The sequence below is a fragment of the Hippichthys cyanospilos genome, chromosome 1, assembly GCF_059441005.1.
Source record: "Hippichthys cyanospilos isolate Australia breed blue-spotted pipefish chromosome 1, RoL_Hcya_1.0, whole genome shotgun sequence".
Classification (NCBI taxonomy): domain Eukaryota; kingdom Metazoa; phylum Chordata; class Actinopteri; order Syngnathiformes; family Syngnathidae; genus Hippichthys; species Hippichthys cyanospilos.
Window position 1 is genome coordinate 5837501 of NC_142369.1, and position 17500 is coordinate 5855000.

Below are 17500 nucleotides of genomic sequence, written 5' to 3' on the forward strand. Positions count from 1 at the left end.
CAATGTGAGCAACCTTGTTCAACTGTAAACACACAAAAGAAACAGGTAAAACTTACTTTATCAGTTCGTTCCCCGTCTACCAATCCCAATCTCAATATTGATCCATATATAAGACGCACCTGATTATAAGGCGCACCATCATCTTTTTAAAAAAAACAAAACAAGGCTTTTAGGTGCGCCTTATAGTGCAGAAAATACAATAATATGAGTTTCCGCAGTTAAAAAAAAAAGATCGAGGCATTTTATTTCCTGCCCCGATACCCGCAACATTTGTTAAAGTACTATGCAATAGTATAACACCATAAACACAGCGAGAAGGCCAACTCCAAAACAAAACATTTACTGAAAAGTTTCCTGAAAAAAATATGGACATGACGGTCCTAAGATTGTTTATTTTGAAGTTCCTGAAATTTCACTTGACTCATCTTTGTATTGCTAATTAGCAATAGGCATAATAGTTCCCGCGGTTTTTGAACTGTAGTATATAAACAACGGTATAAAAGCAAAAATGTTTCTGTCACAGATGAACCGCACCAAACAAACAATAAAAAAATAATTGCCTGCTTAAAGCAACATTCTATCTTTGGCAGACTGGCGGACTGAACATATATATATATATATATAATATGTGTAAACAAAAAAAAATATGTGTACTGAATAATAACAATCAGTTCATTTCAAAAGAATATTTCAAAAGATTCATTCATTCATTCATTCATTCAAATAGAGGTACTATTGTTCTAAAATTTTATGACATGAACAATAACATCCAGAAATGGTGTTCGATTGCTAATCAAGAGCGCCAAAAACAACCTAATTATGATGTTGTATGATTCCTGTTGCCGGCGTTTCTTTTGTGTGTTTCAGAAGGCTTTGTGATCAATAGCAATGTCTAGCATTAATTAGCTGCTAGCTAGCAACACTCATGAGTCTCATATTGGCTAGCGAAAGCGGGCGGATTACTTTTCAAAGGGAATTTAATCGACGTAAATGACACTTAGATGCTTCCAGTGTGACAGTTGCTGCTTCTTACGATCACTTTTTAACACATCAGGTTGACTCAAATGTGCTGTTTCAGCATAAAAAAAAATTATCAAAGCTCACCATTTAAATTAAGTGGGAATATGTTATTGGGCCTCCTGTGTTTATAATTGCTTTTCACCGCACAAGAATATATAATCTTTTATCCTATTCGGAGTATAAAATTCATTTTTTTGTAGGATAGCCCAAGTTGCAATAAATGGAGAGTGTGGAGTTTCCATTATTTCTGTCCAAAAGTCTGCTCCTAAGATGGCTGAAAAATAAATTGGGTAGCTTCCCCTTATTGTGTTTCCCTTCAACAATAGAAAAGCCGATGCATCGGTTAGGCGGGCGGGCTCAATCCTAACTCAATCGGGGATGGTCAATAATTGTCACTAAATCTTCCCCTTTAGTCTTTAGCTTCTTTCTCAATTCTTTCCACGCGAATGGGCTTTTGTCCGCCAGTTGTGCAGCCCGAACGGCCGCATCGACAAAGGCAATTTACGACCGGGATCGACAGATGACTCCAGGTCCAAAAACGCACCAAATAAACAGAGCTGAGAAGAGTGAGAGGGGAGATCAAGAGATTTGTCAGGTGTTCCATTTTTTTCATGATTATTGTTTGTTTTGCCCCTGCTTCTATCTAAGGGGCTGTTGATCTTCTTGTTAGCTGATCTTCACAACAAATTGCTTGACACGTGTCCGTGCCAAGCGACGGGACTCAATCAGATTTGTTTGAGGGCTTGTTTGTCCATGTCAGAGCAAGACCTTTATTGATTTTGATTGATTTATGGCACACAACAGCCACGGTCGACTTCTTTTTCAGTTACCGGCCAAGGCATTAGAACTATCTATCCGCCTAGGTGTATATGTTAACATGAATCCAATTACAGTAAAACAATAGGTTAAAACGGGTGAGCGTTAGTCTGATAAACCTGGTATTGCTTGAGGTGTCCCCCTTGGGTCAATGCCGGGTCCTCAGCATTTATATATATATATATATATATATATATATATATATATATATATATATATATATATATATATATATATATATATATATGATTACTTTAATATTGGATAAACTACATATAAATAAACTAAGTAAAAAATAAAAAATCAACCCCTCGGCCTTTTGTCTAAGCTTTTGTCATGTTGTACAGTTTGATTAGTATCCAATAAACGAATCCAACAAATAAATATGACATTATCATTAGTGGTCTTGCAATGGATCATTAAAGAGCCTTTCTTGGAGGTCACCAAAACACGCTTTCTTCCAGCCAAGGGTGAAAGACTATTTACTTGCCCCTGTCTGTTGGAACACATTAAGCAAATGGGACCACATGTAAGAACGTCTCATTAGCATCTTGACGGGGACAAAACTACTTTTTCTGACGGCAAACTGTTACCCCTGACCCTGGACGGCGTGTTCCAGCTCTAATGACAAGGCTTGAATCCACGTGGCTTGCTCCTTGCGGTGGTTTTAAACTCCATTAGGGTGCCCTTGAAATATCTGGACATTGCCGTTTGTTGCCTGCGCTAGCCCATTAAGCAGCAGTTAGGCGAAAAAACGGACAGCAGAGTCTTGACATTTCTTCCACCGCACAGTCTTGTTTTGGTGCTTCCATCTTGCCGCTTACCTTGGATGGGCGATAAGTCGTCTTGCCAAGGTGTCTAACTGCCTCACGCCGCATATCTCCACTCTCGCCGCCCCTCCCTACCTGCCCATTATCTTCCCCATACTCCCATCTCTCCTGTCTTCCCCAGCTTTGCAAAGATAAGATTTGCTGTCCCCAGTGAGTGCCGGGTGTCGATACCGATGTGCTGCTATCATCAGTAAACTGCCAGACTGCCTCCACGCAGCTGAGCCCTTTCCTCTTTTGACCTTCAGCACACAACCTTCCACATAGGCGTATTGCCAATCACAGCTTTACGGGCTTTTTAGACGTCTTCGTTACTGACCGGCATCAAACGCTAGGATGGTGGAGATTCACTTGTCCTTCGTTCACTAGTGCTCCTGGAATGGGTCTTGGTCTCCAGACGGCTTTTTTATGGTCTCGGTCTCGTGTCCAATCGAACATGCTCGCAAATACGTTCGAATGTACTTGCAGATATGTTCGAACATGCTTGAAGGCTAAATGATAAATGATTGTAATGTTTTCCTATAATTATACTGAAATCTCTTCTTAATAATTTTCAAAATCTTAATAAACTCCTAAAAAAGATCTGTAACATTTATATACTGTAAAATTTCAGACTATGAGCCACGGTTTTTTTCACATGCTTTGATTCCAGTGGCTTATTGTTTAGTACGGTGTTTCTGCGGGTAATCTCAGCATGCAATATAACTACGTTCTCTGATTCGCAAGTGTGGCGACTCCCAAAAAAAATAAAATCAAGTTAAATTGTATAGCCCGACTTTATCAAATTCTCAAAGGGCTTCACAGGTGAAAAGAAGTCATATCGAGACTTCTTTTGCCAAAAAGAAGTCGTACATAGACTTCTTTTCATCATAAATACACAACAGCATCCCCTGATCAAAGCTCCGAGAAGGAGAAGGAAAATCTCCAAAACCCCAATTTGGGGAAAATCAGAAACCTTCAGAATGGACCACAGGTGGGAGGAGCCCCCCTTCCAGGCTCAACAGGTGATACTGTATGTAATATGAAGCAAATTCGTTCGAACGTACTTGCAAATGCATTTGAACGTATTTGTTGTATGTTCAAATGTATTTGTAATAACATTTTAATATGCTAATAACATTTTTTTTCTCCATAACACCATAGGGTATTATCTTGCGCATGTGTCTCGTAGTTCCAAAACAATCACTTCTCGGATCTCTTCCCATCCGAGGACAAGTTCTCACCACCCCCTACCTCATGTTTGTGCGAGATATGTTGTTGTGTTTTTTTATGATGCCGCATTTTTTTTCCTGGACTTTAGCCATGGCCTTTTTTTGGGGCATGGTGAAAGACTCGCTTTTTTTTTATCCCCACCATTTTCTTTTCATGCTATTAGCGGCGCGTACCACATGCGGAATACTGTCAGGCCTTGCTGTTTTGTCTTCCACTGTCAGTCAATTGTGTTTATTGGACGATTCGAAGTCGAAATTTTGTTGCCTTGTACAACAGGCTACCTAACTATAATGTCCTCATTTTCATTTGTGTCCATTGTGGTGGACATTTGCTTTTGTTATACATCTTTTTACCCATTGGAGCTACAGTAGTAAGTCCTAGTGTGCTCAGTAGGGGACACCCTGGCCTTTCTAATGAAAACTCATGTCTTTGGGTGGAATGCAGTTATCTTTGCCATCTGGCTGAGGCAAAATAGATACAAGAGTGGACACAAATTAATAAACTTGGTTTCATAAGAATAAACAGTCTGGACTACCAAAATTCACAGCTTGTCGATCTCGATCGATAATTACATTGTCTTGACGACAATGTTATCATCCACAGCAGTTTATTCTTAGCTCCAAGAAACTCTGTGAACCCATGTTTTTTTTTTTTTGGTATAAATATATTTAATGAAAGATTTGAAAGGATTTAAGAGGAAAGGGCAAAGGCGCATTATCCTTCTCCAGGCCTCTAATGAATTGTCCAAATTCCAGGAGGGCTTGTAGGTCACTTTAAACAAAGCTCAGTTGAAATGTATAACAACCAGGAGAATCAATGGAGTTAAGATCACCAAATGCAGATGGATGAGAATATTACGGGGAAAAACACAGGGTGATAAAAAATGCGATCGGTTTCAAGTTGCTTGACGTTCACCCTCAGCTTTCTCACTCCACTTATTCTAGATAGGGATTAAAACGATCGGGGATGGAGGATCCATCAGCCCACATTGATCTCAGTGTGGTGGTTCCTAATAACCCGAGAGTAAAATCCTTCAAGAGATATTTTTATTTTCTCGCTGTAAACACACGGTTGGTGCCATCTGGCTTTTACAGTCTCCTAGCTCCAGGGCAAATTCACTGAAAATAAAGCCTTCATTTCATCATCTGAAAATATATTCCTTTCAATATTTTATTAAATCTAGTTTGATCTTTTTCCACATCACTGCGCGCCGCTGGGTCTATTATGAGCCTGTTGCCTGTCATCAATCACCTGCCACCCATGGGAGGTGTTTTCTGTCTTTTTTACTTTTATTTTAAAGCAACATCTTTAACCATCCCAATCACGTTTTCCATCATATCTGATATCATTTTGTCCACTATAATGATTAGAAATTACGACTAAGTTCTCCCCAGAGTTCTCGAATTGCTTGCAGTTCACCGCCCAATGAGTTGACTTCATCGAGTGCTTACTTTAGAAATCGGAGTAATTTGGACTTCCTAACAGGTGAAAATAGGCCATATTGTTCAATCATAGATTTTTTTTTTTTTTGCGCAGAAATCTCTCCTTTATCGGGAGGCTTCATATCACTCTCATCTGTGTGATCGTCTTCGTTTGACCCCACATCTCGTTTGGCTCCTTTCATCCCGAATGTGCTGCGTTGCAGTGATCCAAATCAGTCACTTTATTTATTTATTTCCCTCTTTATCTGCAAAAAGACCATTTGTCTGCTGCAGGTTTTTCTTTTCTTTTTTTTTTCCCTTTTGACGTCAAGATTTAACGGGAAATCTGCAAAGGCCGGCTCTCACGGATTAAGTTTTTTTTCACACACGCAAAAAAAGTTTTTGACAGTGTGACGGAGTTCAGGACAAAGCTTCTGTTTGATAAAAATAAATTCGTCCAGCTCTTTGCGTTTCTAACAAGTCTGAAATGCTATCAAACTTTTTTTTTGGTTGTTATCTTGGCTGATAACAAAATCAAATGATGCAAACCTGTCTTGATAAAGTACGGTACTCTATATTCTTAATCTGTTCCTACCCTATTTTCACCAGAAATTATATATATATATATATATATATATATATATATATATATATATATATATATATATATATATATATACAGTATATATATATATATATATATATATATATGTATATATATATATATATACAGTATATATATATATATATATATGTATGTATATATATATATATATATATATATATATATGTATATATATATATATATATATGTATATATGTTTTTTATATTTATACTATTATATATAAATATAAAACTTTTTTTATATTTATATATATAATATTTTATATAGATTTTTTTTGTCATCATCAGGGCTGCACATTTATGGCCAAAATAATAATCACGATTATTTTGGTCAATATTGAAATCACGATTATTAATCAATTATTCATTATCAAGTCTATTTATTGCCCTTTTTTTTTAAAAAAAAAAAGAAGTGTATAAACAAGGCTTCGAGGCTTGATATTTCCAAATAATAATAATAATAATACACTAAAATAAATACATAAGTAATAAGTAAAAGTAATTCATAAAACATGGCAAAAATTTGGCACACAGGGCAACACAGCTGGTGCAAACCAATGAAAAAAACGAACTCTACTTAGAACCAAGCACATTAGGGCAAATTTTAACCAATTAGCAGTATAATGTCATTTTCAGTCATTTCACACCAAATTTATACAAATTTTTCGGATTTTTCAAAATGGGTCCCAATTGACAGTTTGAACTGTAAATATTAGGAATCGGGTGAGCACCTGGTAAATAATATATTAGGTGAGAAAGCAAAAGCTAATGTCATGCAAACATGTGCGAAACATTGCCCCCTGGTGGTTGGATGACATGGTGCTTGATTTGACATACATATTGTAGCCGGCTTTTTAAATGTCAATATCACCGAGGATCAGCTTAATTAATCGTGGCAGCCGATATCGTGATCAAGATTAAAATTCGATTAATTGTGCAGCCGACCAACATGCATACTTTTGGTTAAAAATACATTGAAAGGATGTCACCTCTGCCCATCTAAAAAAAAAAAGTGTCAGAATCTGGTCAATTCATGCATCCATCCATTTTCTAGAGCTGCTTATCCTCACAAGGGTCGCAGGCTTGCTTGTGCCTATCTCAGCAGAGGTCCAATACACCTGCCATGCATGTTTTTGGAGTGTGGGAGGAAGTTGGGAGTACCCGGAGAGAACCAGGCTCGGGGAGAACATGCAAACTCCACATTGGAAGGCCCAAGCGAGGCGGATTTCAACTCGGGTCCCTGAACTGTAAGGCGGACGTGCTAACCACCGCGCCACTTTTTGGACAACATTTGGACCGCGTTAGAAGGTCGAAAACACTAGTTTTCCACGACTTTTTTAAATTTTTTTTTACTACGTTTCGACCCCCGTTGGATCAGCTTGCACAACCTACGGTATTTACTAAATCTGTACTGAATCATATCAAAAATGATGGACCTAAATTAGCTCAAAATCCAACATCCAGAAGGCGTCTGATGCTGGATGGTTCTTGACGTGTATTTTTCAATCATATAGAAAGTACACTTGGCGAAGATTAGTTTTGAAATAGCGGCTCTCTACTGCTTCTATTTAAATTGGTTGTTCACAGTGTTTGGGAGAGGAGTGAGCGCGCACACACACACATTTTGTCGAGTATTCTCCTACTTTACTGCGCTCAGCCCGAGCAGAGCTTCAAACCTCGGGCAATGTGCGATCCATTCTAATGGCAAACACCTCCAGGACAAAAGTAATAGGTGGTAAAGACAACTCCGACTGTCAGCGAAATAAAATGGCATAGTTGCGCAGTGATATTTCTCCTCGGGCTAGTATTCCAAAGTATTCTCGCTTGGGAAGCATGTTTAGAGGCAAGGTCTGCCAATTAACCTTGAGTCAACCTTCAAATGATATGGACTTAACAATGTGTGGCCCTTCAAGCTCGTTTCAAGAGGTGAATAAAGTAAAAAACGAGCTAGCGGCTAGCTAGGTTTAGCTCGCTAACTGCTAGCTAGCGTAGCAGCTAATTTCTGCATTTTAACCCCTTAAAACACGTGACTGATGTGTCCTTCTTTTTGTGTCTCCTCCCCGCACACCCGACGGATTCTTCCCTGAAGTTGAGGAGTACGCCGTGGAAGGTAAGGCTGATGTTCCGTTCCGTGTCGTACTGTAGCTGCTGATGCCAGCTGTGCATTGTCACAGTGGACTGCGGTTTGAAATGACTTCCAGGGGGCCAAAATTGAGCGTTTCTGACACAAGTGGCAATTCCCCAGCCGCCACTGTTATTTCTCCTGTTTATTTTCCCTCCTACCAAGATTTACTTTTGATTCTGCTTTACGAGCCTATAACTCCTGCGTTCCTTGGCGCCGGACTCCAGTTTGTGTGGTTTTTTCCTTTCTGTGACCGCCTGATAGTTTCCCAAACAACATGTCAAGAATATATGATCTCTGTGCTTGAGTGGCAAGGAGTTACTTAAATGCGCATATGATTTATGTTGAGTTGCAGCTGATGGATTACCTGTCAAGCGTCCAAAAAAAAAAAAAAAAAAGCAATTTTTTGACTCTAGCACCAAGTGTAGGTTGTGATTTAGGTTATTTGCTTGTTGCCGTTTGAATACTGTTCAGTATTTTATGAAAATTCAAGCACTTATAGGCAGCTCGGGGCTGACATTTTCTCACTTAGCGCCGACATGAGAAAAGGTATGGTTGTCGTAATATCGTTTGCTCGCGTGGTGTGTCAGTATTTGTGTAGGAGGGCATGTCGACTGGAGTTCAAGGAAAGCCTGGGTGCTTGTAGCATAATTCGGCCGGTTGTATTTTCGTTTGCTTTTGTAAAAAAACTGATTGTGTCATTAAGTGGAGAGCAGTGGTTGTCAAACACATTTTCAATGTTGTACCTGAAATGTTTTTCAGCCAAGTACACTCTAACCAATGCAATACAGCCTTTTTGGGTGGAAAAAAAAAGTGTTTGTTTTATTCAACCTGTTGGAGGTGCTGTATTTCTAGCTGGATTTTATTCAGTAACTTCAGATGATTCTGTAGATCATGTAACATCACCCATTTATTTCTGCCCAGATAATCGTATCATTATTGACAATATAATTTCATAAAATAAGGGCTTACAACATTGTGGAAAGGTGTAACTCTATGACTATAATTGTGAGTACTGATAATTAAGGGTAGTTATTTATATTTTATGCAGTATTCTGATCATTTTTGCGTCATTTTCTTCTACATTATTCCCACAGTATTTTAGCCAAGGGACGGCACAATTCCCAGTAGTGTTGTAACTCGTGGTCAAGCCATGTTGAACTTCTGGGTGGAATTTCAGCTCCCTAGTGTGTTTTTTCAGTGCTTTCCTTTTGATGTAAAAGGATTGGACAAATACAGTACTTTTGCTGTATTTTTACCATTTTGGGGTGATTTTCTTCCATATTGTCACAGTAATTTAATCAAGGGGTAGCACACCCCTGGTAGTGTGATAACCTGGTTGTGCCATGTTCAAATTTAACATGTTGTTCCCATCCGGGTGAAATTTCAGCTCCCTAGTGTCTTTTTTAATGCTTTACCTTTGATGTAAAGATCAAATTATTGGGTGAAATCCCACACAAGGGTTAAAATAAACATGTTATTGATGTGCTTCACATTCCATTATTTTGGGCTTTATTAATACAGTTTTTTGACCATTTTTGGTCATTTTCTTCCACTTCATTCTCGCAATATTTTAGCCAAGTGGTAGCACACTCCTGGTTGTGCGATAACTTAATGGTTGTGCCATGTTTCAATTCGACATGTTGCCACCATCTGGGTGAAATTTCAGCTCCCTAGTGTCATTCTTCAATATTTTCCCTTTGATGGGAAATCTATGGACACAATTCTTCACAAGGGTTAATTTGAAAAGACACATTTACAGTTTCTGTCAGGAACGTCCAACTTATGTAAATAATGTCAGGTATGGCATTAAATTTGCCCTAAGTTGCATTAAAAACAGCAATAAATTAGATTTGCTGATACCTACTGGAACCTCTTTTAAAATCTCACCTTCGCCCATTGGATAAGCGCTGCTATAGAAATGTCTCGTGAAACCCGCTTTCAAAACGCTGCATGACTTTCATGCATTTTAAACAAAACAACCATTGATTATGTTGAAGTTTTCTTTTTTTTTGTGCGCGCTGTGTTTACAGAGCGTGTAACATGATGCGGTATTTTATTTATTTATTTTTTCCACTACACATTTAAAGCTAACACCCGACCGGAGCTGTAAACAACTTTTACAATTCCCAGTTGGAAAGTCGATAAATGTAAATGAATTTTACTCTGGGAGTCATCCAGTTTATTTTCGGAGCTTATGAAGGCGATGCAATTAATTGGATTCTGTTCGCGGGCCTATTCTCTATTTTTAGGGCTTTCCCTTTGACCCTCTCGGGTTAATTAGAGTCACTGACCGCACGTTCAAAGGTACTGTGAGATTGATGACGGCGAGGTAGAGGAGCCCGGGGGTGTTTTTGAAAAGTGATCGTTGGGCCTTGCTTGAACACGGCGCCTCGTGGATTGATGATACTCCTGCGACACTGACCCGTTTTCATTGGCAAACAAGGCGTGAGCAGCCATCTGTGTCCTTACAAAATATCCACCCCACCCCCATGTCCTTTTTTTTAGGAACTCACAGTATGTTTCAATATTTAAACACCTGGGTCAAAAGCTGGGTCGAAAAGAGACCGACAAAAAAAAAACTGTTAAAATTCAACCTAATTTCATCAAAAAGAGACTGAAAAAATCTTTTGGGTCATTCTCTTAATCAAAAAAAAAAAAAATCTAATTAATATCCCATCAAACAATTACGTTTTTGGGCTGTATTGTGGGTTACTAATTTCTTCTGAGTCAAAAGGAATAACCCACGTAAAAAGTTTTGAGTTAGTGTTTTATGTATTACGCAAATCATCTACTTACTCCCTAAAAAATTGTTAAAATTCAACTTAATTTCATCATAAATAAACTGACACTAGTTTTTGAGTTATCTTAAAAAGTATTTAGCTGATTTAAATAAACACTAAAAACACAGGGTTAAACTAACCCCCTCAAAAAGACTTGCATAATTTATTGGGTTATTCAACAATACCAGAATGATGTCATAATAATCAACAAACAAAACATTAGTTTTTTTGTGCTTATTTCTAGTCTGTTATTTTTTCTGGTTATTTATCTAAAAAAGTGGGTCAAAGTTCATTGAAATTGAGTAAAATATAATCAGATGCAACTTAATGGGTTATTTTTTTTTTTATTCCATTATAACTGGCAAAACAACACAATTCTGTTTGTACGAGTTATTTAATTCGTTTACCCTCCTTCAAAAACAAATGTATCAAAAATAACCCAATTTGAGTGCAAAAGAGACCGACCCAATTTATTGGGTTATTCGGGTTTATTTGGGTTAAAATGAGTAACCTACAAATCAACCTTAAATCGCATTGTTTTTGTTTTGTGGAATAGCCAACACAACAACGTAAGCTTGTGTTATTTTGTGGGTTATTCATTTCGTTCCTGGTTTTTGAGATAAAGAATTGAGCTAAACTCGGAAGAAAAATTGAAGTGATAAAACGAAAATATACTGATCTTCGTTGATTTAAAATGGCCAATTTATAACCCAAAAGGTAAGTTTTTGACCCGATTTTGTTCATTTTTGATCCAACAGTTTTTAGCTTGTGCTTTATTTTTTATTATTCAGTCAACAGTTTGAAAGTACTTTGCGGTCACTCGGCGGTTTGACAAATGGTTCCGTGACCTAACCGCCTTCTTGGTAGCGGCGATAGTGCCCGCATTATCCGAGTCATTGGACTTTTCAGCTTGTCTTTGCAATTATGCAAATGAGATGCAAGCTGATTGGGATTCATGCATTTTAAAAGGCGCTAAAACACGCAGGCCTGTTTTAATTTTCTGCCTTCCTCACCTGATGATTGGACGGAGCGGGAGCAGGCCACGTCAAAGCGGCGCGCTCGCACCATTGGACGACGGCAGATTAAACGCGACCCCGGTCGGCTTCTCTGATTTAATGTCGGCCTGAGCGATGTTACGGCCTAGCCAAGCTGATCTTAATCAATCCGATCAAGGCTAATGATCTTTTCTGTCTCCGTCATCAGACCTCCGACATAATCCCGTCCTCAGGGAAGGACGCTAACCAGGTTATCATTTCTCTACCGTCATCCGGAGAAAAACAAAAATGGCCGGGGTTACGGGATTACAGATTGAGTGGGCCATGTAGTTAAATGAGATTGTTTGGGATCGCTGGGAATAGACAAAGGATTTTGTGCTTATTTTATCATGAGAATCAAACATTATAAAAGCCAAACCTCTGGCGCGGAGGCAGCAAAAATAGATAAGAGCAGTGAAAATATTACATTTACTCTTGTTGTTGTGGTATTAACCCAGATTTGTTTCTAGAACGGGGGTGCGCAAACCTTTTGACTCAAGGGCCATAAAAGGTTCTGAAATTTGAGAAAAGGGCTAGACCAGGAGCAGATAGTTGGATCCGGAAAATAAGCGGGATATTTCAATAAAAATTCACAAAATCATTCCAACAGTGTTATTCAAGTCACATGTATTTAACTATTCATTGAGCATACTCTACTTCTACTATTTTTAGGGCACTGATAGCTCCGCTATCCTTCGGGATATTAACAGCATCATTTTCCTTCGGTGCAGACTTCAGCTTCCCCTCCCGCCACCCATTTCTGCATGTCAGGTCACTCTGCATTCCACCAACACCCCTCCTCCTCGCCCAATTTTGCATGAAAGTCATCTCTGTTGTATCTACCCACAGCCCACCCGTCCCAACGATAAGTTCCATAGTCAGACATAAGCCATAGCTGTGCCTAACGTCCTTATATGGTGCCGGATGTAGAAATGCAGCGTTTTAGTTTTAAGCAAAGGTGTCTTCATTCGAAGTACTAACGCTGTTAGATTGTTTTGGACTCCACGTTAGGATTGAGCGTGGGAGTGCTGCAGTACATTTCGCGCTGTTGTGAGGTGAAGATTCTTTGAAAAAAAAATGCACAATGCACTGAGGGCACGACAGGAGAGGCGCTAAGTAGAGGTTCACTGTAATTGTTTTTTTTGCGTCGTAATATGATTACAATCGATTGAGATGTAGTTGTCCGGAATCACTGAACAGAATCAAGATTTTATGTGATTAAGCAGTTCCTAATGAACATGTATGAGATTTATTCAGACAGACTAATCAATATGCAGAGGATTGCCGGCTTGCTTTTTTTATTTTTTTAACACACCGAAGGAAACAGTAATCTGTGAGCCCTGGCCGATTCCTTTTGTGTACCTGCAGCCTTTTCCAGATTCAATTATTCCATGAAATGCCAGCACCTGCAAAAGCTTCGACTTTGACACGGGGGGTAGATTGTGCCGGCTGTAAAAAGTTCATCCTCCCGCCTGTCCCTTCACCTTCTGTCTCGCCGCGGAGTCAAAAGGTTGAGGGAAATGCCACGTTGACGTAGCCCACCGCCCACGTGTGCCGACGTCCCCATTTGACACTCTCGCAATTGTTGTCCCGTCTTCTTTCCTTCAACAGAAAATCACTCTTTTCATCAGGGTTTTTATCCCGCATTAACGAATGGAATTGTCTTGGGAGCGACATCATCGTAGGTTAAAAAAGCTCAGTCTCCCAGCATGGTTTTGAACCTCTGAGGACATTTACCTTGTTCTAAAAGTGCAGACGCCCGGCTTTGTTTTCTGCAATTTTCATGCATTAGCTCATTTCAAGGTCGACCCCATTTGTGTTGCGTCCTCTCCGTGAGTTCATGATAAACAAAAGCAGACATTTCTGAGAAAATGAAATGCTGAACTGTCTATTTTACTGCCCCCCCCAAACCCCCTCCCCCCACCTCTCCAATTCCTCTCTTTCCACTGTCACTTCTCCTCTGATGAGTAAACAGAAACGAGGCGGACTTGTTCAGCAGATGCCAAAAAAGCTTTAGTTTCTACACCACTCTCAATCGTGCACAGTTTAGAGGTGAATTAAGGTCCTCGAACCTTACTTGCATGGACACTGCCGTAACCCTTGACCACCCTTCGAAATCCGAGACTCGTTATGCAATACATTTAATTGAGAAAAAGTCAAAAAGTCACTCCTAGGGTAAGAGAATGCAGACGATGCCAACCCGGAAACTGACAGGCACCTCCAAGTCCTGGAGCTTCCACCTGCCTCCGTTACGTCCTCCATCACTATTCATAAACTTGTCTTGACCTTTTTGCTGAAATGTTAGGGCAAATTAGTTGTCAGAGCCTCGGACGTGGCAGCCATGCCAAATCTCCAAATGCAACCACTGTGTATATTCCCGGGGCTCGACACTTTGACCTATTCACCTGCAAATGTGGCCCACCGTACAGTTTGCGCTTGGGAAAATTTCATCTGGTTGTACTGCGCGATTACATGGACATACCTTAAGGAAGAAGCAACATCACGTCACAAGCAAATGGCTTGCTGCGATAATTACCGCGGCAAATAATATACGGCCAACAATGCAACAACCATATTAAACTTTGAAGATTAGATTAGAATTTGAAGTTGGGCTTCGCAGCCGTGATGGTAGCTCTGCTAGCTCGATTCTCTTTGTGACCCCGTTTTTATTGCTGTTTCATCGCTATAAGGGTTCACCCACCGCATTAAACAACACATTCAAACAAATCATTTTCAGTCCATTACGTCATCATTGTATGATACTGCACGTCAGAAAGAATAGTCCATCGATGCATTAAACATTACCTGCAAATCTTTATATAATGTGGGCTTTCTAGTCAATTTGTGAAAAAAAAGACACATTTCAAGAAGAATAATGGTGTATTTGACTTAATTACAATAAATAGTCCATATAGTCACATATTTACTCCACCTAATCAAATAACTAGGGAACCATGTTCTGCTCTGGTGGTTGGTGTGTCAAGTAATAAAAATCAAGAATAAACATTTATAATTCCTATAAAATAAACTTAAAATAATATCTAGAGTTCTTTTAAATGTGTCAACAATCACAGTTTGTTTTGTCACTCTGTTCAATCGGCCCACTCCCCTCAAGTAAATTTCTTCACAGCTTGTCACAGCCAAAAATTTAAAAGGGCAGTGGTTAAGTTTTCAGCAAGAGTGCCTTCATTTGAACACGATTGTGTATTAGGGCTCTTAGATTGCGTTAAACTGCACGTTAGGACTGAGCGTGGGAGCGTTGCAGTGCATCATGCGCTGGTGTGAAGCAACGATCCTTTAAAAAAGCACTGAGCCCGCGAAAAATAAAACCCGATGTGTCGAGGTAACATTGTGATGTAATCCCACTTAGGCCTTGTCTACATGTAGCCGGGGTTCTTGCAAACGGGCAGTAAATATCAAAACCTCCGGCCAAAGTGGAGATTTGCCCAAGCCTCCGCTTTCGTGCTTGCGTGTGACCAGCTTCAACAGGGATTTGCGTCATCACGCTACTCTTTTTCCCGCCGAAAACACGGATACCGGTTACGTCAGAGGCGCAAGTTCTTTCTGACTGGACACGTCAGAGATGGAAGATCTTTCTGATTGGACAAAGTTTGCCACATCACCGCCACCTAGGGACTTGGCATGCTTGTACTCGAATTTGAAACCGCGCTACGCAGTTTTGCTTAGTCGCGACTTTTTAAATACACAAACGACGACACGAGGGGGAGTCTAACCTTAACCCTAACTCAGTTACATGTAGACAAGGCCTTATCGAGTCTAACCTGAACCTCTTATGCCTAACCCTAACCCCAAACATTAGTTCTTATTCCCCGTGACAGGAAATAAGCACCGCTGTGTTTTTCGAGCACGTGTAATTCTTCGCCAACTCAAGTCATCCCAGATATCTTGATCCCAGGCCCTTTCATTCCCACTGACGTTGCTCCCGAGTAGTTTAGCGAGGCGTTGTAGAAACGATGGGCTTTCCCTTAAGTCTTATTTCCCACGTCGCCTTCAACTCGGCAATTCGTTCTCAGACTGAATTAAATCACGCCGTGTCCTGGGCTAAAACCCCATCCCTCTTTGGATTTCCCCGTCTTTGATTGTGAACCTTAGCCAGGCTCTCATCAAGCCTTTCGAAGACAAGTAAAGATCAAATATGGATCGAGGGTTAATTCAGACCGGCTCGCCGTTTCTCGAAATCCGTTGGCTTCTGTCTACCCGAAAGCGCAATTTTATTAGGGGCGAACCCAAGATAAGCATTAATTCCACGCTATGTCCGTCTCTTCTACTTAAGCGAGCTATAAGCGGCTGTTTGCCCACCTCCTCGGAAGCGCCGTTCACCTTTAGTTGACTGCGACTGTGATTGAGTGCCGTGGTGGAAAGCGTCAACATTCATTTCATCCATATTTGATGAGCCCATGTCTCACGCTCATTACGCCCAAACAGGGGATGCTGGTAATCAGCATTCACAAACACTCTGAATAATTATTTACCCAGATTGTTGTGTTTATGCATGCATAGAAACAGGTTGATTCCGCTCTCTTGCTCGCGCCCGTGTTGTTGCTTCCCCACAGCTATGTGATAAAGAGACCTCTGATTAGGTAATAACAGGACTGATTTCCTGTTGTTGTTTTTAATCATTCGGCTTGCTCGGGCAGCCTTCCTGATTTGTTAAGCTAATGTTATTGGTTCCTTCCACTGAGAATATTCGTCATCGCTCCCTCAATAAACTAATATGGAAGTGATCCAGTATCCACGAGCCTGTTAGCCTGTTTTCTAGACCACTCACTGTTGCAACACTGCAAACTGTGCCGGACCAAATACAAGAAGAAAAAGTACAGTAGGCCCCCGGTTTACCAGATTAATCCGTTTCGCTGATGGGATCGTGGACGCGGATTCGCCGTATGGCGGGCAATCCAAACCTATGTTAAATAGCATCAAAATTGAATATACATATTCAAAATTGGTATCAAAAATAGTATAGTAATTCGTATGTATATATAATTTACATGTATACAAGTAAATAAAATCATAAATCAAAAACAGCAAAAGGATTTATTTACCTTTGAGTTCCCTAGTGAGGGTAACCTAGCATAAGCTAGGCTAGCTTAGCCTCCATTATTGAAAACTATGACTACAATGCAGTACAGTATTTTTAAGCAAACATAATTCTAGTATGTAATTATCTTAGAGTAGGAAAACAAAAATGTCTTGCTGAAAATTTTAAAACAATGCTTATTAATTCTTTCTTAAAATAAGTTATTTTTGCTATCATTAGCTAATTTTTAAAAAATGGCCTTTGTCTCAAGATGAAGATATAAATGTTTTGAGCAAAGAAATCTCAATAAAAATGCTAGATTTAATATCTGGACATTTTTTTTCTTGTTTTTTTTTTTTTACTATACAACGTATTTTTCTTTTTCACAAGAAAAATAAGAATGTATTTCTTACTCTGGGCTGTTTTACTTTTTTAAGAATGTCTTTCCTTTATAGGATCTCGTGAGTCTATACCAATCGCAGGCAGGATGCGGTGTTGCATAATAATCGAAAACGATCTCATTATATGCTGTCAAGTAGCGTATATCAGGCCTTTGGCTCCTCTCAGCTGGGGAACGCAGATAAAAGTCCAAGCACTCTCTA

General features: G+C 39.5%; 1 protein-coding gene across 6 annotated transcripts in view; it reads left to right on the forward strand.

The window, feature by feature from the left end:
* nrxn2b (neurexin 2b) overlaps positions 1 to 17500 on the forward strand; it is a 444830-nt gene that overhangs the window by 74264 nt on the left and 353066 nt on the right. For all 6 annotated transcript variants that reach the window (XM_088405168.1, XM_088405575.1, XM_088405495.1 and 3 more), the window contains exon 3: positions 8011 to 8031. In XM_088405168.1, coding sequence (XP_088261294.1) covers positions 8011 to 8031 — 21 coding nt within the window. The remainder of the gene's footprint in view (positions 1 to 8010; positions 8032 to 17500) is intronic.